Here is a 23,625-nt window from a genome sequence, read left to right as displayed (position 1 = left end):
CTATAATGGTATCTGTGCTTTCAATTTCAAGGGCCTGAATGTGCTAAGTGTGTAGCAGGAGAAGGTAAATGAACAGTCAGTAGCAGGTAGATGACAGAACATCAAGTTGGGTGCTTACAACATCCAGCAAGGAAGAACCCTCCCAAAACATTTAAGCCAGAGTTCCAGACTAGGAGAAAGTTCCAGGCAGAGTGTCCTCTGCACGGATGAGCTTCCGGCTTCCCATTCCCACTGAGGGTGTTTTATACCATGGGATAAATAACCGCAACATTGATGGGAAATGGCTTACCTTCTGCCTGTTCTCAGAAGAGCTACCTGAGGGTTCTCTCTTCTTGTCACAGTATCAAGGGCCCTGTCCCTGAGCAAGGACTCTTAGAGGACACAAGATAAATGAGCTTGAGTCTGAGACAAGTCTTGTTTATAGTGTGAATCTTTATCAAGTAATAGCTATTTGTTGAAAGTTTATTATATATGAATTTTTGGTGAGATTTTGAAGTTTTCATATTTTTTCCTTGAAAAATATATAAGCATACTGGCAGGATGAAAGAATTATATGTGAAAGAAAAACTCCAGAAATATCTAAACCTTGCTATGAGAAAGGACACATATAAGGAATGATTGAAAGATGGGGAAGGATGAAAAACTATATTTCAGGCTTAGAAACCACCAAATCAAAAGGCAAAGCATTGAATAAGCGTGGAGTGTTAGAAAGCAATGAAAGTGGGCGCCTCATTTGCAAGGCTCTTATTAAACGGCTAGATCAGGGCCTTAAGAATCAGACTGATGAGCCGGGTGGTGATGGCACACGCCTTTAATCCCAGCACTTGGGAGGCAGAGGCAGGTGGATCACTGTGAGTCCAAGGCCAGCCTGGTCTACAAAGCTAGTCTAGGATAGCTAAGGCTACACAGAGAAACCCTGCTCAAAAAGAAAAAAAAAAGAGTCAGACTGATGTAGATGTTTGGGCAATAAGTCGTCATGAAGTACAAATGAGGAAGGCGGTGCAATAAAAGTAGAATCTAAAGAAACTCTTTGTAGTCAGTATGAGGAACTGGATCAAAGGAAAACTAGAGTTGTGAGTAGTCATAGAAACCTAACTTGTAAGTGGAGAAAAGAAAAAGAAAGGAATCCTAAGACAGTAAATATTAAGTGTTAATGACATCAGATATTGGAGACGAGGAAGAGAATGGAGTCCCAGGAAAGTTTATTACACATGTTGTGTATGCTTAAACATATGCATTGTGGAGATAGAGACAGACTTGAAATAATAGGGAAAACATTTGGATCAAGGAATTCTATGGACAAGCTAAAGATTGAGGATGTAAAATTCTCACAGATGTGAAAACAGGATAAGAACTTACTGCTTAAAAGTCAACAGAATAAATGTGATGGCCAAAGACAAGGAATGTATGAGGGAAGCAGAAGAGCAAGTGGTCAAGGACAGTCCTGGAGGACACTCAACCGCAGGACACCTAGGAAAGAGCCAGAACAGGGAAGCCGAAGGGGACACTGGAAATGCCATGTCATGTAGGCAAAGGGAGAGCTGTCCAAGAACATTCACTGAACACCGCCTTTCCCCCATAAGACAAGGATTAAGGATTGTCTCCGTGCCACTTGAAGTTGGCTATGCCTTTGGGATATCACATTAATGAACACAAGGAAGAAATTACAAGAATAAACTAAAAAAATCTCACTCTGACTTTGCAAGGCTGGGCAGTTAGGAAATAGCTTTTATTTTTATTGCTGCACCAAGTATTGCATTACAAGTGTGTCTATTAATACTATTGGTAGCAACAGGAGCTTTTACAGTCACTAGCTCAGAGCAAGCTGTTGTCTACAGAAGATACCACTCTGTGGGCACATAGCTGTCAAGCCAGGGGTTTATGTTCGAGTCACTCTTGTTCTCACCCTACCTTATTTCTGTGTCTCTCTAAATACTATTTACCATGTTTTCCTGTTACTGAAATGGAGACGAAGCCATTTGCAAAGACTAAGAATGTCTTTAAATTGATCTGCAGTGCAGAATTCTTACTAGACAGAACTCTGAGCATGACTCCTGAGCAGCAGGGACTTGGTGATGTGATTTCTCAGAAACTTTTTAACAGGTTGTCATACTTAATAAGCATTTTTCCTGTTTGTTACTTTCTCCCTAAGGTCTTAGCTGTCATGGAAAACTCCACTTGCCCTTTACCTAAAATAAAAATTTTATATACTTAAATCAAGCAGGGAAGTGCATACATATTATCAGCTTTTTTAAAAAAAAGTCTCTTGTATGCTAGTTAATTTGATGATATTCATGAAAGCTATTGTTATAGGTACTAGGTTGATATTAAACTTGGTTAAGTATAAGATGACTGGGGTCTGGAATAAGCCAAGTTCTTTTTACTCTAAGATGCTGCCATGTTGGAGGAAAGGCACTGTGTGAAAGAAGAGTTGGGGAAATAGCAATTTAGTCTAGACTTCTGCTGGAGTCAGTCACTACCACTCTCACTAGATAGAAGATTCAAGAAGGCAGGAAAAAAAGGAGAGAAAGGATGAAGGGGCTCAGTGATTCATATATACCAGACTTAAAAAAAAAGACAATAGACACTTTTATAGGGTGGCAGGGAGGAGGTCATAGAGAGGGAGAGATTGGAGCCATAAGACATAACAGGAACAACTGATGGACCTACGAACAAAAGGCAAGCTAGGGACTGGCAGAGAGCTCGGGAGGCCGATGAGATGAAATGTGAGTGTAAAGCCCCTCCTTTCTCTATAAAAGAGGGAACTGGAATAGCATAGAGTTGACTGAGGATTTATGGGAGTGTTGGGGTTGAAAGCTGCTTCTAGGAGTCTGGACGTCACAGATGTTCATGTGTCACTGAAGACAAAGTGGCAACTGGACATCGTAAAGTCATAGAGCGTTAGACACAGAACCCCAGGCAAGCCACAGTTCACAGAGCAGAAAACTGGGTAGGCAGCCTGTAGAGTTCAAGCTAGGTGTTTTGGCTTGAAGACTTATTCCCATATATCTTGTTCATATGTCTGTCTTAATCCCCCTTATGTTGTGAGCACCATCCCATCACTAAGCATTTGATTCTCCTCTGGACCACTCAGCATCTCAGGTAAAAGAATAAGATGACATATAATTAAGTTGGTCCAGAAGTGGGGGTTGTTAAGTAGGTATGAAGAAAAGACAAGTTTGAGAGTTGAGGATGTTAGTGAAAAGAAAGCTTGCCATTACTACATATGGCATGAAGACAGATGCAAAGAAACAAGTTTAGGACTAGGAGTCCTTAAGAAGAGAGAAGAATCTAAGCAGTAGCAATATGGCAAACCAGCCACTGAGCAAAATCTCCTCGTTTCTGGAACAGACAGAATTCTGCCTAAAAATGGGCAAGCTTGGGTGCAGGCAGAGTCAATAGCCAAACTCTGCCAAGACAGAGTAAGAAAATCCTCAATAGTTCTTGACTCACAAATATGTCTGTCATATATATTGGGCCAGAAGGCTGAAGATGATGTTCCAACATTATAGAGAGATTTGGGGGACTGTTCAGGTAGCAAACTGTCTCTCATTTTTTCATTTTGGAAGCTGTTAACCTGAACTTCTGGTTCACTCAGATAATTAAGTTTTATTCCTTCTCAAGTCTCTGATGGGGTTGAAGACCAAATAGTTTAGTCTTACAATTAAGCTTAGTTGTTTAGGGTTTAAGATTTTTTTAGGTCTGGATAGATGTTTTAAGTTAATAGAGATGAGATATGATGAATATTGATTTTCATTCAGAATTTTAGACTCACCAAGATAGGAAAGATGGTTTCCAAGTTTGCCAAATACAAATAGCCAAGTCACTATGAGTATAATATTAATATAATTCCTGATTGCTTTGTGTCTCTTCCTGCTGTATGCAGTTTATTGCATTTGTGTGTAATAATATAAATGTATATGTAAAAAAGAAAGGTAATAAAAAAAATTTTTTTTAAATGAGTGGAATCCTGAGAGGCAGAGCATGCAAACCAAAGGACAGACATGGCTAGATGGTGCACGGCACTTAACGCCTGAGAGAGAAGACACTGGCATTGTTAAAAATGCTGACAATTGAAAAAGAACATTAGGGTGTCTTCTCAAATGCTTATGGACATTCTTGCCCTTTACTTTTGCCAGATTGCCTACAAAAAAGGACTCGCTGAACAGCAAACTCAATTCACGTCCCTGCCTGATCCTCCTGATGTAGAATTTGCCAAGAAAGTAGGCAACCAAGTGAGCAAGGTAAGCATATAGGGAGGAACCCCTTCTTTCTTGGAAAGCTACCCAGTTTTATTTTTTGTGTTTGTTGTTGTTGTTGTTAACCCATTTGGGAGAAAAAAAGTACCCTGATGGTCAAGTTCAAGAAGAAACACAAAACACTACAGGTGGTTTTTGCATATCCCCTGCCCCCCACAAAACAAAACAAAACAAAAACAAAAAACAAAAACCTTTATACAGCACATGTGTCAACAGCATAATGATGTCAGTGGTCAGCCAACTTGGTGACTCAATTTTTTTTTTTTAATGTCACAGATACCTCTTGATTAGACAGCTTATGGCTTAATGCCACTTGACATTTTCCTTTTAATTTCTGAGGCAGATAACTTATGTCACCATCTAACTCTACCCTTCCATGGAAGCTGTGGTTTAACTTGAGGGCTGCCGAGAGACCCCATGAAGTTTCGTACCCTCACACCCTCACTCAGATGTGGACAGATGAGACTGTGCAAGTGAACTCACAGACCTGGCTCAGCACACAGTGGAAGAGCCCACACTTAAGAGCTTTGAAGCCCTAACAAGCTGCTTCTTTTTTTTTTTTTTTTTTTTTTTTTTTTTTTTTTTTTGCCTATATTTAGCTGAAATAAAGTAGTTCAGCAGGGTGCAGCTGTGACAAGGAATGCAGAGAGACAAATGTTTGGCTGGTATATAGGCTGAGCTAAGTCCTGTTGTAACACAGTCTGGTCAAGGCCCCTTTCTCTGTGACACAGCTGTTTTTATGTGCCTTTCTTTCTTTCTTTCTTTCTTTCTTTCTTTCTCTTATTTTTCTGAAAGTCAAGACTCAGTTTCTTCTGCTGTTTCACTTTGGACTGAACTTCAGGTTTCATATTTTTCTTTTTTCTTTTTTTGGTTTTGGTAGAGGTTGGCTCTTTAATAGAGAAGAAGGAGGAAAAGATAGAAATGATGGGATCTCTTCTGCTGTGTTCTTAGCTTCTCATTTTGCAGAGCACTTAATGTAAAACCCAGGAGCTGTGGAAGCATAACAAAATTAATGAGAATACTAGCAACCTACTATTTCCCCCAGGGCTGAGTGGAGATTAACTGGAGGCCTTTGTGTAATGGAATGGCTTCTGGGTGTGTCTGTAGCAGGAAAAAAAAAAGATGGAGCAGAAAGATAGATTAACTTTGAGAGAAGTTGTTTTTTAAGTGGTCATTTAAAAGTAATCTATTTTTAGCTTTTATGTAAAGAGTATCTCAGTTCAGGTAGAATTCCTTTTTATCTAAGTTGAGCAAGCAGTGTGGACATTTGAAAGTGATTTTTAAGAGTCATGTTCAACCTTTTTTGCAGTCATTCTCTCCAACGATTGAGGCTTGCCAATGAAACTCCGATTGTGCTTTTCAGTATGGCAGCCCCGAGACAAACCTGAGAGCTGAACACTTACAATGTGACTAGAAAAAAACTGAGAATATTAGTGAATTTGGACTCCTATAATAAAAAAAATCACATGAAGAGAGTCTTAAACAGCAGACTTTTGGCTTCCCAAAGTCCCACAAAATGGAAAGTCAAAATGAAGTGCCATCACATTGAGAGCTAAGGATTCAATATGTGAACTGGAAGTTAGTACATACATGTATCCACTTCCATAACAGTGAAAGAGTTTCACATGAGAAGTGTATACTGGATCTTAAATGTTTACCGTGAAGTAAAAACAAATGTAACATAGCTCATCATTTTTATGCTGATTGTATGCTGGAATGGCAATGTTTTGGATCTATTAGGTTAAGTAAAATTTCCCACCTGTTCCTTTGCACCTTAAGAAACATGGCATCTGGAGTAGCTTTCACGTTAGCTTTGTTGGACTGCACACTCTGGTTGGCTAGGGTGACAGACACAGTATTGGATATTTGGAAAGAGTTGCCAACCTAGGTTTCACCTTGTAGACTCAGATGAGCTGAGGAAGAGTGGCTGTAGATGAAGGTCATTGGCTTTGGCCACAGAGACATTTATCCTAGTCTTACCAGATTCCAAGTTCAAAGTGTCTGTTGTGCATCAAAAATACCAGTGTATCTAGTGAGAAATCTTGGGCATGGTAGCCAGTCCATCCAGCAACCAGGCCCGGGCTGCCAAGGATGACTTCCTCGTGATGTTCTCCTCTCTTCCTCACATCACTCCCACTGTCAAGCTACTTGAATCCCCATTTCATTAGCATCATATCTTCTTTTCATCCAAAAGTAGATTTAAAATGTCTCCTTCATTGTCTCGCTTTCAGACACTTAAACTCTTGACATATCCTCGCCAGACTGTGTCTTCTATGTCTGTTGTATGACAGCTCCCTGTTCAGCCAGTAATGATCACATGTTGGTGGTGGTGGTTGTATTGACATTGCATTCTCGTTATTAGCCCTCCTTATTATACTTTTCAGAGTATATTCTCGTACCTTTGACTTTGCCAACATCATGAGCTCCATGCCGGTACCTTTCCAGGCTCAGGTGTGCTTCGTGGCTGTAACTTAGGTGGCCCAGGAGAGTTGTTCATTCCAGGGGAGGGAGCAGGTTCACCATGACCAGCTGAGAGTGGATTCTGCACACAACATTGGGAGATCCCTTTACTCTGTGCCTGCCTCTTTGGAATCTAGGATGCTTTTTAAAAGATATATCATACAGTGATACAATGTTAGATACACAGACCCTCCATCTTCTGAAATATTCTATTGCATTGAACTTGGGAGACTCCTATGAATCTCTGCATAAGGCATTTGACTGAGTCATGAAAAGCAACTCTGGATCAACTGTGACCAACAACAACAACAACAACAACAACAAACACAATAAGGTGGCCCCACATGCTCTGAAAGATAGCTTCGCTGTGAATGGAACTAACAAGTATCTCAGTGATTAGCTACTTAGAAAAGAAGATATGTGATTAGCTCATTTCTTCCCATTTGATGACCACACAAAAACTACAGGTGCCAATCTGGAAAGTGGAAAATGAAGCCATGAGTTTAAATGAGACAGCAGGGAGCCTAATTTGTAGTATAGTGCCCTTAGCTAACTGATGGTGAGGAGGGCCTATGGCTCAGGGAAGCAACCACTGTGCATACTGGCATGTGGTCACCTTCCCCTACAGTCTATCCATAGTTTAGACCTAACAGAATATACTTTCATCTATTAAATGAAAATTCCAGGAAAAGTTAAATCGGATCTTTCTTCTAGGCTGGGGAGGGAAGTTTAAAGAGAAAGTTTTGGGGCTAGAAGGTTAGATGTCAGACTCTTGACATGGGGGAGACTTCCCACATGGACATTGCCTGCCTTTTCCTCAACTCTTGAGCAGAGTCCTGTCCCTTTGACCTCCTTCTTACCTACACATGAAAAGGAACAAGGATACCCTCCTCAACAGTTAGCAAGCTGTAACCTCTTCTTCCATGCCGTGGGACCCCTTAATAACATAGACTTTGGAGTAGGCTGTGAGTGATCAGTCCTCAGCCAGACCCATTGAAAAAAGGGATGGGAAAACAATTTAGATGTAATATGAATAAATTAATAAAATATATATATATTTAAAAGTAATAGACTGTGAGTCCCCAGCTAGACCCATTGCAGGAAGTAATAGCAAACTGTTGTAGGAAGTTTTTCCCTCGTGTCCTTAGCTCCCGGAATAATGACTCAATAGACTCAAAATATTATACAAATGCCTAGGCCATATAGCTAGGCTCTTCTCTGACTAGCTCATAATTTAAAATATACTATAAATGGTATTCTTAGTTCTGCCATGTGGCTGGTTACCTGCGCTCAGGCACTATGTGTCTATCCTCTTCACACCTTGCTGACTGAATCTTCCCACCCCTGGCTCTATCCCAGAATCCTTTCTGTCTCCAGAATGTTCCACATCCTTTTTCCTGCCTAAGCTATGAGATTCATTATTGACAGGTGTTACATCCATGCAATATGCAAGATATTCCTTCTACAGCAAGCTTTTATTCCTGGGGAGTCAGAAGAGAAGAAGGACTTTGGATGAGGCATGGTTTTCTATGGTTTTCTGGATGGTTTTCTACTCTGCTCTTTATCTTGTTTAACTATCTTCTTTAAAACCTCAGGCCTATCTTTGTTGTGAGAATTACATCCCTACTCAGCTCTTCTTAGCAAAGAGATACAACCAGTCCCAGTTTCTCTGTAATAGCCCAAGGTTGGCTGGTAAGAGTATCTGCTGTGACAACTTGATGTTCCAAAGATCTCTGTCTGTTGGCTTTGTGATTCCTTCACCTGAAGTCCTGAGCTTCCTGGGGTTTCTCTGCACAAAGGGTCCAGAACCCCAGAAAAACACAGATGCTGGAAGACTGAAAGCTGAGATGAGGGCACATCAAGGACTTCTGAAGTGGCCTTTTGTTCATAAAATATTTTTATTGTTTTCTTTACTAGGTTTGGTTTTGGTTTTCAAAGACAGTCTTTTTTATGAAATCCAGGCTGGTTTTGAATTCTTTAGTTTCCTTGCCTCGGATTTCCAAAGTACTTTTTCTTTTTCCTTAACAGTTATCTGCCACCATGCTCAAATCAAACTTCAGAAGCTTCGGTGTTTAGGGGTACTTTATTCATTTATCAGCTTCTCAAGCAGCCTGTTTCTCAAAAGATTCCAGGCAGAGTAATCAGAAAAGATCTACAGGCAGTCTTCACAAGTCCACAAATCAATTAGTTGACTTCTATTTTGCTTTGGGGACTTACTTGAACTGAGGAGTTGTCTCAGAGTTTCTGTTGCTATGAAGAGACACCACAAACATGATAACTCTTATTAAAGAAAACATTAAGCTGGAGCTGGCCTACAGTTTCAGAGGTTTAGTCCATCCTCAACATTAAGGCGGAAAGCATGGTAGCGTGCAGGCAGACATGATGCTGGAGAGGTAGCTGAGAGTTCTACCCCTGGATTGACAGGCAACAGGAAGAAGCAGTGACAATGGGCCTGGCATGAGTATCTGAAACCTCAAAGTCTACCCCCAGTAACACTCTTCCTCCAACAAGGCCACACCCACTTCAACAAGGCCACACCCACTTCAGCAAAGCCACACCCACTTCAGCAAAGCCACACCTCCTAACAGTGTCACTCCCTGTGAGCCTATGGGGGCTGTTTTCATTCAGACCACCACAAGAGGGTAGCTAAATTAGTTAGTGGTCTAATTCAGATTTTGTTGTTCTGTTTTGTGTGTTGGGGTAGGATCTTTCCATGCAGCCGAGGCTAGCTTGATCTCAAGATCCTTCTGCGTCTGCCTCCCCATCTACAACGCAGATCTGAGTTTCTCTGTCTGTCTGCCTCCCTCTCTCTGTCTGTCTTGTCTAGCATATAATTGTCTCCAATTTCCTTATGGTAATTTGTCATTATTATAATTACTCCATGCATTTGTTAAGTGCTGTGGCTATGCAGAGCATCTTTAGCATATGATCTTGCTTTACATTCTAGCAGTGTTCTGTGTAAAATACAGAAGTCCTTGGGATTGAGAGTCTTGAAGTGTTGATTATACTAAGTCAAAACTTTGATAATGGCGGGATCCATTCATGGACACTAAAGACCCAGACATCTAAAATGGACAGCTATAAAAGCTGCCTGCTAATAATTAGCGTATTAGCCATTGCAAAACAAGGAATAGGTCATTTGAAAGAAAGCTCTAATTCCTTTTACTCTGATACATTGGTTCTGTACACCAGAGCTCGTGCTAATAGTATAGCAGAGACGGACTTTCTATTTCTATGACGGACGTGGTGAAAGTATAGGTGCCTACAAGACACTTGTGAGTCAGCAATGATGTCTTTAGCATAGCTATAGGAGCCAAGGAGGAGACCCTCCCTAACCCTGACCCAACTTTGTTTCATGGGCCCAGAACTGGGGTTGGCTAGGTTAATTTTGTTCCAAGAACCCATGGGCCAAGATAATTCACAACAACATATCTTGGGTTAGTTGTGGGGTAACTTCTACATACCACATTTTGGGTTAGATGCTAATTCCTCCAAGTCAGCAAGGAAAGATAGCCTCCTCTCTCCCTCCCTCCCTCCCCACCTTCCTTCCCTCCCCACCTTCCTTCCCTCCCCACCTTCCTTCCCTCCCCACCTTCCTTCCCTCCCCACTCCCCATTCCCTTTAAGTCAACTTTCTTGCTGGGTAAGTTGGACTACACTGCAAGATTACATGTAGGTATTTATTAAGAACCTAATAGGAATCTTGTCTAGATATTTAATAGTGTACCATTACTTAATTCTTATTTGTCAACTCTTGGATTTTACTTTTCATTTCTTTATGCCATCAGCAAAAATATAAAGAAGATTATGAAAAGAAAGTCAAAGGAAAATGGAGTGAGACACCCTGCTTTGAAATTGCAACGGCCAGAATGAATGCTGATAATCTGAGCACAGTAAGCAGGAGACCAGGGCCAGATGTCCTGGGAGGGTATCCCTTTCTTTGACAACTTCCAACTGCTTGCAGTAGCTCAAGGAATTCTAGAATGCTAGATATTATTTGGACCAAATTTCATGATATCTACCGTACTTTTCATAGGAACAACCTGGTGGTGAGACCCTCTTACCAATTGCAAAGTTCAGTTAGCATGAGTCAAAGAGGCTCTTTTTAGTTTATCCGTTTGTTGCCTGCTGAACAAAATTGTACATTTATAACATTGATTGACTTGGTTTCCCTGGAAGACAGAAATCTAATTCTTTCATTCATCTGATCTGACTTTCCAGAGCTTTCTCAGAGGGCCAGAAAAGCTGTGGCTTTCCAGTTGTTCTCACAGCTTGTTCTAATTGTCCAGACCTCTGCCAAGCTGATATTTATTTTGGCAATGCCACCACATTCTCCAATTGCAACCTGACTGACCTGAACCAAGGGGGCGGGGGAGGGTTTCATGTGTGCTTGAGGGGCTCTGCCTAATACACTCTGTCCTGGGTGTCTGTCTCCACAGCTGTGCTAAGTGTCTTTGCTGTCTTACAGAGGAAGTATCAGGAAGACTTTGAGAACATGAAAGACCAGATTTACTTCATGCAGACTGAAACACCTGAGTACAAAATGAATAAGCAGGCTGGCGTTGCAGCTAGCAAGGTATGAGTAAAGAAATCTTCCCACTGATCTTCGTGTCTTTAGTTGGGGAAACTTCTCATAACAATTGTTCTTGTATGCAATGGAAAAGATGATGGGGTAGATTCTTCGGGAAATTACTGTAGCTGAGACCAGTGGGTGGTAGGAAGCCTAAAAACAGTAGAAAAGAAAAATATGCTGTAATGACAGTGGAAGCCTTCACAGCACCTAATCGCCCTTTTCATTATTTCATGGAGCGGAGGGCCTTTTGCTGGCCAAAAACATGAAGGTGATCATCTCAGCTAGTAATATTTCTACCAGAAAAAAAATGGCAGCCTCATATGAAGCTGCAGGCTTCACACTCAACACTGTCGCTGGTCTTGTGTCCTTGCTAATTGGTGAAAAACCTAGTCACAAATAAGATCAGAAGTCCATGGGTGTCTTCTTGTGCCGTGCACAGTAACTTTGATAAAGGGGTTATTCATTGACAAAACATGGTATTGCTTTTATTAAAAAGCATAAATGTTAAGGCCAAGTACACTTGTTTGATCAATGCCTTTCCCAGAGCCTTGGTTCTGCCAAAGGAGGGAAAGCAGGAAGACTCCTTCCCTTAGAAAAGTGTAAGACAGTGGTGTTTTAGATCAGGATACCAGCAGGACAAGGGATGAAAAATATTTAGGAAGTAGAGCACCCTTGATTTGTGAAGGATTAGATGTAAGATAGGAGAGAAAGTTTTCAGTCTAAGAATCTACTTGGATGGGCTTTCCCTTGGTGGATACAAGGAGGATTGTAGAAGGAAGAGGTGATTAAAAGGGGTCGAAAGAGGAGTTCATCTTCAAACCTGTTAGATTCCAGATACCTTTTTGATTTTTTTTTTTTTTAGGAGAAAATACCAAGTTGGTTGGTTGGTTCTATGAGTCTGGAGTTTCAAAGAACCTTCTTAGGAATTTTATATAAAGTTTGGGTTGCATTAGTGTGTGGAAAGTAATGTCTTGAGACTGAACAGCACAAGGAAGGAGGGTGGATGGGCAGCTCCACAGATGAACCATGGTGTGCTCCCGTGTGAATATATCAGCCCGGTGAGATAGGAGCACAGCTGAGAGGTAGCAGGATTGTATACAGCAAGTGACGGGGGAGAGTGGAGTTATCATTCGTACCAAGTATCGTTCATGGGTTTGTGAATGCATTGCCACTGGCAGCCCAAAGAACAAGTTCGCTTGGAGAGGGCTCATGACTGAATAATAAAGAAACTTCTGGAGGTCAGAACATATTTAGCTCTTTCAAGAATTTTCCCCCAAAGAAAAGAGAATGGGTGGTAGCTGATGGAAAAGAAGGTAGTAAGTTTTAAGATGGAATAAATACAAAACACCATGCTGCAATGTCAGTGGGAAAATCTAGTAGAGAGGCAACACAGAACGGATACTGAGAGTTGCTGGGCCGATGCCCTTGAAGGAGGGGAGCTCTGGCATGGCTTTGTCACACAGTTCTCCCACGTAACAGAGGCAGGTGAAATGGGAGGATCTGTGAGTGTCCTGTCTGCTCAATTCTGTTTTGCAAGGGCCTTTCTAATTCCAGAGGAAGAAAGGCTGTGCAGTCCTCCCACGCCTGTAGAGCCCGCGGAGTAGCTCTTGTGATAGTCAATTGTAGACAGCAGGGTGTTTATCACTTGCCATTGTCTACTAAGCTGATCGGCTTTGTTTTGCAAGGTTTGTAAAGGTAGTGGATTATTTCATAATATATACTCTATTATATTAGTAATATATAAATAATAAATATAAAATAAATACTATATAATTATTTATTAGTTATTATTTACTATTATACTACTCAATAAATATACTACTCAAATAAAAGTCTTAGACTAGAGATCATGGTCTGAAGCAGGGTCAGTTTGCTGTTCTGCTCGCTCTGGCCATGTTCCCAGTTGAAGTTTGTTTCTTTGTTTGTTTGTTTTCATTTTCCCCAGCCCCCAACTTACAACTCCTGCCATAGTTGAAATTTAAAGTACTGGGTGGGAAAGGAAAGCTGCGGTTGCCACCATCAACCCCCTTAGCTCCTTCCTGTCCTGCCTGTAGATGAAATATGCACTTTCTCAATACATGGTTATAGGAAAGGCATAAAAGCGAAGCTGATGGTGTTCCTAGCTTCTTGTCGTTATGGTGGCTAGACAGCAGGCAGTCGGAAGTTAAGTGCCGAGCAAAGGCTCTGCAGGAGCAGACATCTGGGGCACTGTGTGTCGTCACTACTTGTGTTTCTTTCTTTGCCCCAATATTTATGTGTCTTTCTCCTTTCGAGGACAGAGACCATATGCTGTTCTTTTTGTGTCTTTCCCAGAGCCAGGCACATAGTCAACTCCCTCCGATATTTTTTTTTGAAGTGATTAAATGAATGAAAAAAAAAAAAAGAGAGTTTCCTGGAAATCCATGCAGTTTCTGTGCTGCTGTTATGTGTTTCTATGGGTGTTGTGGCAATAAAATGTCACACTGCCAGATTTCTAAAGAGGAAACTGCTTTGTGGAACCATGTCGTACTCGCTATAATGGAGATGAGGACAAAAATAACCAGTGGAGCTACTTCATTATTTTCTTTCATCCTACAGGTAAAATACAAAGAAGATTATGAAAAGAATAAAGGAAAAGCAGACTATAATGTGCTTCCTGCTTCAGAGAACCCACTTCTCAGGCAGCTGAAAGCGGCGGGAAATGTCCTCAGTGATGTAAGTCAACTCCCCTGGCGGAGTCTTGTCTCCTTGTGTGACGCCTGTACACCTGTGTGGCTTTGCTAATGTTTTGGAGGTATGGAGGATGAGTCCGAACAGAGATGACTAGCCATGGAAGGCCGAGTGTCTCTAAACATAGCATGCCTCAGTGTCTGCAGCTGGCAGAGTGGGTTCAGAGGGCAGGGAGATTCCTCTCTGCTTAGAGGTTTCCAGCATCTGGGCGTCTGATTAGGCACAGAGCATGATATGCTGGGCTTCCGAACAGGCAAAGGGAGACTTTCTTTTTTCTTTTTTTTTGGGGGGGGGGGTTGGAGTGGGGTGGGGCTCAAGACAGGATTTCTCTCGGTGTAGCCTTGGCTGTCATGGACTCACTTTGTAAACCAAGCTGGCCTCGAACTCACAAAGATCCGCCTGCCTCTGCCTCCCTGAGTGGTGGGATTACAGGTGTACGCCACCACGCCTGGCTAATAGGAGACTTTCAAAAGACATCCTGACACTATCGTCTGCAGACAGTGAACTAGGAAGACCCTCCCTGACGAGTTTCCTGTCTGCTTCTACCTATAGAATTGTTAAGGGCCTGTGTAAGCTATTCGAATCAAAATAAATAAATAAGCCACAGCCTGTTATTAGATGACAAAAGGTCCAAGATCAGTTTACCAATTTTACTAAAACACACACACACACATCATCATCATCATCATCATCATCATAATAAGAGTAATAATAATAGTAATAAAACACATATGTAACAAACATACACAGGCTAAATGTGTGATCATTTAAGGTATTTTTATGGATTCAAAGATTTGACGTAGTTCTCTGAATAAGTTAATGACCATCTCTCTACTCTTGAACTATGTTAGCATGGTGTGGAATGTGTGCATGTGGCTGGGGAAGGGGGGCACCAAGGAAGAGGGTGTTCGTTCATCTATCCAGATTGCTCTGCTGTGACCTGCATTTCCAAATGAAGGGCATGTCTATCAAACAAACCAGCTCAGCTTCAAAGCTGCCTTTGTGGCTAGAAACAGGAATATAAGCATATTACAAATGAATGGGTTTACTGAAATCTTTGAAAATCCAACATGAAAAGATGGTGAAGGTCCACTTTCTCAGCCATGTACTTGAAACCACTAACTGACTTTTTGTTATTTTAACACTTAAGTATAAATCCTAGCAGTGCAGGAGGGTTGAGGTTGACCCATGCTTCAAATTCCCAGTTGGAATTTTTTAAAGCTAATTATGTTTTTTTTTCAACTCACTTTTTCATGAATGTTTATTTGAAAAACAACAAGGCTAAATAGACTGCTGGTCCCACAGCCTCTGTGTACCTGGGGCATAGTCAGTGAGAGAGTAAGTGTGCTGAGAGAGGCAAAGCAGCTCAGGGACATAGTCCTGCCACAAGGCTCAGTTCTAGGAACCATGTTAGATTCTTAAATTTTGAAAAAGTAAAAACTCTGGTTTTACAATCATTGCTAATAATACTGTCTCTCCCTGTGTTTGGTTGTCAGTTTCTAAGATAGTTGACAGGTGGTGTCTTTTCTTCTTCTTTTGTTTGGTGTTGGAAAATATAAGTGTTATAATCAGTGTAGGAGTGACAGGATCTATTTTAACTGTTCTCCCCTCCCCTTTGGCAGAAACTATACAAGGAAAACTATGAAAAGACAAAAGCGAAGAGCATAAATTACTGCGAGACCCCCAAGTTTCAGCTTGACACAGTGCTGCAAAACTTCAGCAGTGACGTAAGTCACCACGCTGTCACTCTTCCTGTTTTAAAGGCCTCTTACTTAACAAGCCACTGATCAATTAACAAACGAAGAGCATTTTGTCTTTCAGACTAAATATAAGGATTCCTACCTAAAGAATATTTTGGGACACTACGTAGGCAGCTTCGAGGACCCATATCACACACATTGTATGAAAGTTACAGCCCAAAACAGTGATGTAAGTCCTAAGACTATTGTTTTCACTTTCTAAATAAGACATTGTAGGTTGTTGAATAATGATAAAATAAAGGCCAGATCCTTACATCTGATTCTGTTCCCCCTCGTAGAAAAACTACAAAGCAGACTATGAAGAAGACAGAGGCAAAGGCTTCTTCCCCCAGACCATTACCCAGGAATACGAAGCAATCAAGAAACTGGACCAGTGCAAAGATGTAGGTTCACAGGGTGAACCTGTGGCAGCCATCCCTGCTCTTACGTACCAGATCCTTTCCATTTCAAAGACATTGACCCAGATGTTGCTACCCTTTGTGGCATTTAGAAGCCAAGATACATTTTTAAACTTTGACTGCTTTACAACTATGTTTAGGCAAGGAACTTGTAAGAAGCAACACCTATCTTGCAGAGACATGCTCTTTTCCCCTTGGCATCCTGTGTCTCTGGAGCTAATCTCTAGCTCGTTGCTGTGAGGAGCTATCAGGAATCTGAAGACACGGGAGCAGTCCTCATATTCACAGCAAGCATCTTTCAAACAAGCTGCAATCCAGCTAAAAACAAAACCAACAAATGTTTGATTAACCACCAGTTTCGTTGGGGTGGGGGTGGGACAGGTTCTTTTTTTTTTTGACTCATAGACTGCCTTGGATTTCACAGACACTACTAAACCAAATCCCTCTGTTCCTTCACAGCATACTTACAAAGTCCACCCAGATAAGACAAAGTTCACTCAAGTCATGGACTCTCCTGTTCTGGTACAAGCCCAGGTCAATTCCAAACAACTGAGTGATGTAAGTTCTTCTAAGTATCTAGGGAACCAGTTATAGGGGTTGGGAGGGGGCACCCCATAAACAGAAATTCAGTTTGTTCCATTTTGCCATTCTGGGATCAAGCCCCAAGCCTTGTTCATGATGGGCAAATGCTCTACCATTCTCCTCACAGCCCATAAAAACCCAACTTCTTATTTTATTGTATTTATTAGAAAACATTTACACTTTGCTTGACGTTTATGTGTTTCCCATCACATAAAACTAAATTCTAGATTTAGACAAAATTGGACTTAATGCCAGTTTCCTGTGACAAGATAGTCAACTGCCTTAATCTTTCTGTGCCTCTCTTTCTCTTAGGTAATTTGTAGATGTCTTGAAAATTAACACAATAGACTATGTGCTCAGGGTATACAAACCATATCTCAGAATATACATATATATATATATATATATATATATATATATATATATATATATCATATAAGTTTCTCACTGACAAATAACTTTCTAGAAAATGGAAGCCTAGAGATAAAGTTTTAAAGGGCCTCAGTGTGTTTATGGCCAGAAATGACAGTTTCAGCTGCAGTTATCAGTAAGCACGAGACATGCCTGGCGACACTTACGAAGGGATCTCCAGTGAGTGACATGAGTGATGAAAAGAAAGCCAGGACAGTGCCTCCCAACCTAAAGGGCCACTCATGAGAGGCATGGAGAGGAACGTGACTACAGAGCCACCTCGTTCTGTCACCTCCCGTGGTGGCAATGGCCATGGGGACTGCTGACAAGGGTCTAGTACACAGGGTCAGCAGTGCAGTGACTTTCCTAAGCTCTTGCTCTCGGGATCTCCGCCAGTTATTTCCCAAAATGCCTGAAGGAGCTTTTTGCATTTGGTAAATCTTTGTCTTCTGAACTTAATGGTCCTCTCTCTGCCCCACACCCTGCTTCTCCCTCCCTAGCTAAACTACAAAGCCAAACATGAAAGTGAAAAATTCAAGTGTCACATACCTCCGGATGCTCCTGCCTTTATCCAGCACAGAGTGAACGCCTACAACCTGAGTGACGTGAGTACCTCACGTCCTGCACCACAGACAGCTGTGCCTCTGGTTCTGAGTTGCTTTGTTGAGATTCAATGACTACTTCAATGTTGAATATAGGAAAGACCCTCTAGCATTTGTGTCGTGTTTCTCCCTTTCGGCCGATGTAACTTTAAGCTCGCCTTATAAATCCCTACTGTGTCTGTCTAGTCATCTTGTAAGTAGCTTCATTCGATTGTTGCATAATCTTAGTGTATTATAAGCGGCCTCTAAAACATCAGCATGCATGTGTATTTCAGGGCAAATCTTAAATGTTAGATCTGTTAGCAGAATTTATGTGTACCATATTGTAATTCAGTTTTCCTAGGATGCGATCTTTTTTAGAAATGATTTCCTTTATTCCCCAGGCCTACAGTGTCCCTTTTTATACAAATTAGACTTGTTTCCACCTGTAGGAATGCTTATGCTAATGATAACACAGAGGCGCTAAAGGGCAGAAGGCAGTGAATCCATTGCCAGCGTTCATCTTCTAAATTTAATTTCATAGAAAAGTCAAAATACCCTTCCTTGGGAGAAGAGTGTATCTTAACTTCTCAACAACTCCTCAAACAAGCGCTGTGATTATCCAGCATCGGTGGACAATAGGATGATTTGTGAAATGACCTCTGAGTGGATTTAGAGGGCAAAAGAAAGTGATGCCTAAAAATACAGGCTAGCTGCAGAGTACTTGTACCGCTCTGCGTCAGGGCTCAAACATTAGTGTGGCCACTGGAACTGAACTAATTTGATGAAATGTTCTGATGGAGAACAGGAAACATAGTATTAGGATTAGAAACTCCAGCTTGAGGAGAATTGCCTCAAATATGCACATTTTCTTAGAGAATGAACAGGGTCCATTTATTTTCTGTTAAGAATAAAATGATAGTTGGGCAGTGACTCCTTTAACCCTAGCACTCAGGGGCAGAGGCTGTTAAATTTCTGAGTTTGAGACCAGCCTGGTCTACAGAGTAAGTTCCAAGACAGCCAGGGCTACATAAAGAAACTCTTGTTTTGAAAAACCACAAATAAGTAAATAAATAAATATGACAAGTTAGCCATCTTCTTCAAATGGGATGATGAGCCTTTCGTTTTTGCTAACTCCTTCTCCAGAATGTCTACAAGAACGACTGGGAGAAGAGCAAAGCTAAGAAATTCGACATCAAGGTGGATGCCATCCCCCTGCTGGCAGCCAAAGCCAACAGCAAGAATGCCAGTGATGTGAGTATGGCCCCCGGCTGGGCTGCTGCTGGGCTGCAGTGTCCCTGCTGAGCGGTTAGCATGTGTGGTGTCCCTGCAGGTGATGTACAAGAAGGACTATGAGAAGAGCAGAGGCAAGATGATCGGTGCCCTCAGCATCAACGATGACCCCAAGATGCTGCACTCCCTGAAGACCGCCAAAAACCAGAGCGACGTAAGCATCTTTGGCAAACCACATGGGCTGGATGTCAGCCTGCACTCAGATCTCAGATTCACATGGCAAATTCAATGTGGAGAGGCAATGGTTAGCAGAGAAGTCACTGTTTGTGATGTCATTCTTCTCCGGGACGATGAGTTCTTTAGTCTCCTCTAGGCCTTTGTTTTATGGGGAGGAAACAATACTGTTTTCTCACTTTCCAGAAGTGGGCTAACTATGTTAGTATGCGCAGTGAGCCTCATATCAGTGTGGGTGTGGACTCACTCCATGCCCTGAACTGAGGCACTGGCAAAGACACGGAGAAAATGAAAAGCGAGAATTGAGGAGACCGACTGGGAGAAAATGTAGAGAAACTGAATGAAACATAAACACAAAAGCAGGATATTTCAGTTTACAAAGCAAGATATTTCAGTTCATAAATTTTGTAACAAACGACTGTGAAGAAAAATATGATAGATACACTCATTAAGGCATTTTAAAACTATAGTTCATGGGCAACTGCTATAAAGAAAATAAAAGGCTAATGGAGAGAGTCCAACTTCTATGCGTTGGATGGAATATGTGCATGCCACGTGTTGAGCTGGTGGCTTTTGTGGACTGACTGTGTCCTTGGGCCTTTTTTAAGCCTTAGGTGTCATTTTACTCCAACTTTTTAAGCAATCCCCATTCTTTAAGCACTTGCAAATGGGGCGGTTATTTCAAGGCATTCACATGCTTTCCTCTTCAATGTGAGCAGGACTAGGACGGATAGTATGAACACTTGCTGTTATTAGCAGGTGAGCTCATACAAGACACGAGCCTCAAGAGCATCTTTTCTACATGGTGGAAAATGAGTGGAAGAAAACATAAGAGTTCTGTCCTACTGCAGAGGCAATGGCACAGATCAGATGGCTGTTAGTGCGTGTGACCTATTTTTCTTTCCTTTTTCCTTCAACAGAGACTATACAGAGAAAATTATGAGAAGACGAAGGCCAAGAGTATGAATTACTGTGAGACCCCTAAGTATCAACTGGATACCCTCCTCAAGAACTTCAGTGAGGTTCGGAAGGCCACGCCCACCTCCTGGGTGGGAAGGCTTTTCTGCCTGTTGAAAAGTCACCATTAATTAACTCAAAGTATGTGTGTTTTCTTCATTAGGCTAAATATAAAGATTCATACGTAAAGAATATTTTGGGTCACTACGTAGGCAGCTTTGAGGACCCATACCATACACACTGCATGAAAGTTTCCGCTCAAAACAGTGACGTAAGTTTGAATCCAGTTACTCTGGCCTTGCAGTGACATCGTTTGGGGGCAGCAGTCGTCCTGATTTGTTTTTGTTCTTGTGCATTTCAGAAGAGTTACAAGGCAGAGTATGAAGAAGATAGGGGGAAATGCTATTTCCCTCAGACAATAACTCAAGAATACGAAGCTATCAAGAAGTTGGACCAGTGTAAAGACGTAAGCCAGCTGCCCTGGGTTCCTCATTGGCTGTGAGATACTTGGGACATCTAGTGGTACCTTGAACAGAAGTTTAAATGCTCTCATCTTGTGGCCAGGATGTGACAGTTTACTTAAGTTTAGATTTGGGGGTGAGATTGGGGAAACACAAAAATCACCAGGAAGAAGCCCATTGGCTATGAAAGTGTTTTCAGGTTTTAATGTCTTTATTTTCAATAGTTTGTATAGCTATAAACTCAGGTCAAGAGGACTCTATTCAAGCTTGTCATAATCAGGGTGTTCATCGCTCAACAAAGTGACCCCAGGGGCTAACCTGAGCCTGACATTGTTCTCAGTGCTGGGGGTTGGCGAGCATGCTGGCCTGCAATCCTGCACACACTACTGGGGTGGAAGAGACAGGCAGTGAACAAGGAGAGGAGCACTCAGGAGCAAGGAAGATACCATCTGATATAAGGGGGCAATTCAGACGTAGACCAGGGCAACATGAAGAGACTGTGGTCCGTGGGGTGATCTGAGACAGGACTGTTCTGCCATACCAAGCTCAAGGAGCAGAGAAGCCAAAAGAACAGGCTCCAGAGAGAAAGAGGAGCCAAGAAGGTGTGGCTAGGATGTACTGGGGAAGGGAACAATACAGAGATGAAGGGAGGGGGATTGCGGAACTCATAACTCAAAGTCCACCCCAGATAGAACACAGGTTTCAGTATAGAGCCATAGTAGCACTGGGAATATTGACTCGGTGGCTTAGATGTAGCAGAAAACTTAATGGTTTTTCAGCCTTTTAGCTTAAAAACAGAGAGAGAGAGAGAGAGAGAGAGAGAGAGAGAGAGAGAGAGAGAGAGAGAAGAAGTATGGGGTAGGGAAAATGGATGGAAATAATGTGATTATGTTTTAGTTTTAACAACTGCACATCTACATACAACTTAGGGAGGGGGAGGTGAAGAAGGCAAAGAGGAGTAGAGAATTGAACCACATTTTCAGGACTAAAGAAAATAAAGCTCTGGATGTAAACTTCCCCTACATTGGAGTGGTATGAGCAGGAATAGAAAAGCACAGTGTGAAATGCCAGTGGAGACTCTCTTCTTTTCCAGCACACCTACAAAGTGCACCCTGATAAGACAAGATTCACAGCGGTCACCGACACGCCCGTGCTACTGCAAGCCCAGCTCAACACTAAGCAGCTCAGCGATGTAAGTGCCCTGACTCACCTGCATGTGCAAGGGGCTGGTGGCGCGGGACTTGCTGCAAATCTCTGCGTCTTCAAGGGCTCGTCAGTCATGCCATGAATGCCATATTCTCAGATTTTGATTAATAAGATGCAGATGGGGCTGCTAGGTTGGACTGTAGCTCACAGCAAATCATTATACAGCAATGAAGTAAGTCATGTTTTCAAGTATCTCAGTGATTTCTCATAGGATTACCTCATTTATTAAAATGTGTCCCATGCACACTAGAACTTTGTGCCACTTAAGAAAACAGTGGCAACAGAGGCATCCATTTGGCCGGTGAAAATGGAAGTATTCCTGTTTCAGTAATGTCACAAAGATTTTATAGAAAGAGACAGTACGCATGTACAAAAAAGTGCTACTCCAGGCAGTAATCTGGAAACAAGGCTGCTGCCATGAGGAAAGGTGCTTGCCACCAAGTCTGATGACCTGAGCTCATCCCTGACCTCCTTCCACATGACAGAAGTAGAGAGCTGACTCCAAAAAAAAAAAAAAAAATTGTCCTTTGACCTCCGCACTTGTCACAGAGCATTTGTGCATGCATGTGTGCGCACACACAAATGAAAATGTAAAATGTAATTTAAACTATCTTAAAATTGAGAAAGATCCCAATAGATACATCTCATGTGAAGAACCAGAGGACCACAGAGTCTATAAGATTGTGTCACCTAGCAACGACAGGCAAGCTTCACTCATGATAGCTCAACAGTATGGCTAGCTAAACAAGATCTGAACCACGAGACACCAACACATATGCTAATATGGAAGGGGGAAATCTCACGGAGCCCCACCCCTAGGCAAAGAACTACAGGCAACTAAGGCATGCTGGGAATGGGAGAGGCAGGCTTCCCACAGGGAGGAGCCCCTAGTTGGTTGGTTATCCAGTGCCTAGTGGTCAGCTCTGAAATAATCATGTACATATGCAGCAATGAACAGGCTGGACAGGTCATATTTACATATTTATGCATGAGTACATATTTGTATTTAAAGTAACAGTTAAAGAGGAGGAGGATGCCAGGCATCTGAGAGGGAGTAAGGGGCATGGGAGAAGTCAAAGAGAGGAAAGGGAATGGAGGGAGAGGGAGAGTAATGCGATTATGCTTTAATCAAAAGCGAGGCTGCGATGATAGTTAGAAGAGTGACCGGAAGGGCACTGTGGATGGATAACTGAGGAAAGCCGGAAGCGGGGACGGGGTGTCGGGATTTAATAATCGTGTCAAGATATTACCGGGGGTTATCCAGGTCTCGTTACTGCTCTGATCACAGAAATGTATCACTTTGGGTTTTCATGCCCTCCAGTCCCAGGGTAGTGATGCTGATGAGGTGTGTGTTAACCGTGTCTGGAATATAGGAGCAGAAATACCAGGGTGAAACCCAGTTGTATCATAATCCTCTGAGAGAGAACGTTGACAAGATTAAGTAGCTCCTTGAAGCAGTTTTCTTAAAAAGACATCAGTACTGTCTTAGGTAAATTCAAGGAAATTCCTACTTTGAACTGTTTGAATTTCTACTGAGTCCATTTTCTGTTCTGGGAGAAAAAAAAAAAAAAGAATATCTGGGGCCAAGTAATTTAAAAAGAAGAGAAGTTTACCAGATATATTGGCCCTTGAATGAAACCCCAGCACCTGGGAGGCTGAAGCAGGGGACCTTGAGATTGAGGTCAGCCTGGGCTACCTAGAAAAATGCTATTTCTAAAACTGTCTCTTCTCCCCTCAAGAAGGATAGAGGTTTACTTATCTATAGTCCTAAAGGTTAGGGTGTTTAAGAGCTCGGAGCCAGC

At 41.9% G+C, this 23,625-nt stretch overlaps 1 protein-coding gene across 23 annotated transcripts in view; it reads left to right on the top strand.

Moving 5' to 3' along the window:
- Window positions 1–23,625, top strand: part of NEB (nebulin) — a 200,884-nt gene that overhangs the window by 13,045 nt on the left and 164,214 nt on the right. For 22 of the 23 annotated variants that reach the window (XM_084798874.1, XM_084798871.1, XM_084798882.1 and 19 more), the window contains exons 8-22: window positions 4,140–4,244; window positions 10,507–10,611; window positions 11,187–11,294; window positions 13,869–13,985; window positions 15,623–15,727; window positions 15,822–15,929; window positions 16,039–16,143; window positions 16,618–16,716; window positions 17,652–17,756; window positions 18,879–18,986; window positions 19,066–19,179; window positions 20,120–20,221; window positions 20,320–20,427; window positions 20,518–20,622; window positions 21,711–21,809. In XM_084798874.1, the coding sequence (XP_084655000.1) occupies window positions 4,140–4,244; window positions 10,507–10,611; window positions 11,187–11,294; window positions 13,869–13,985; window positions 15,623–15,727; window positions 15,822–15,929; window positions 16,039–16,143; window positions 16,618–16,716; window positions 17,652–17,756; window positions 18,879–18,986; window positions 19,066–19,179; window positions 20,120–20,221; window positions 20,320–20,427; window positions 20,518–20,622; window positions 21,711–21,809 (1,593 nt within the window). The remainder of the gene's footprint in view (window positions 1–4,139; window positions 4,245–10,506; window positions 10,612–11,186; window positions 11,295–13,868; window positions 13,986–15,622; window positions 15,728–15,821; window positions 15,930–16,038; window positions 16,144–16,617; window positions 16,717–17,651; window positions 17,757–18,878; window positions 18,987–19,065; window positions 19,180–20,119; window positions 20,222–20,319; window positions 20,428–20,517; window positions 20,623–21,710; window positions 21,810–23,625) is intronic. The other variant, XM_084798870.1, reaches the window with a different exon arrangement.

Source organism: Acomys minous, assembly GCF_964271855.1.
Source record: "Acomys minous genome assembly, chromosome: 10".
Lineage (NCBI taxonomy): Eukaryota > Metazoa > Chordata > Mammalia > Rodentia > Muridae > Acomys > Acomys minous.
Note: the sequence above shows the minus strand (reverse complement) of the source record. Positions and strands in the feature narration are given on the sequence as shown.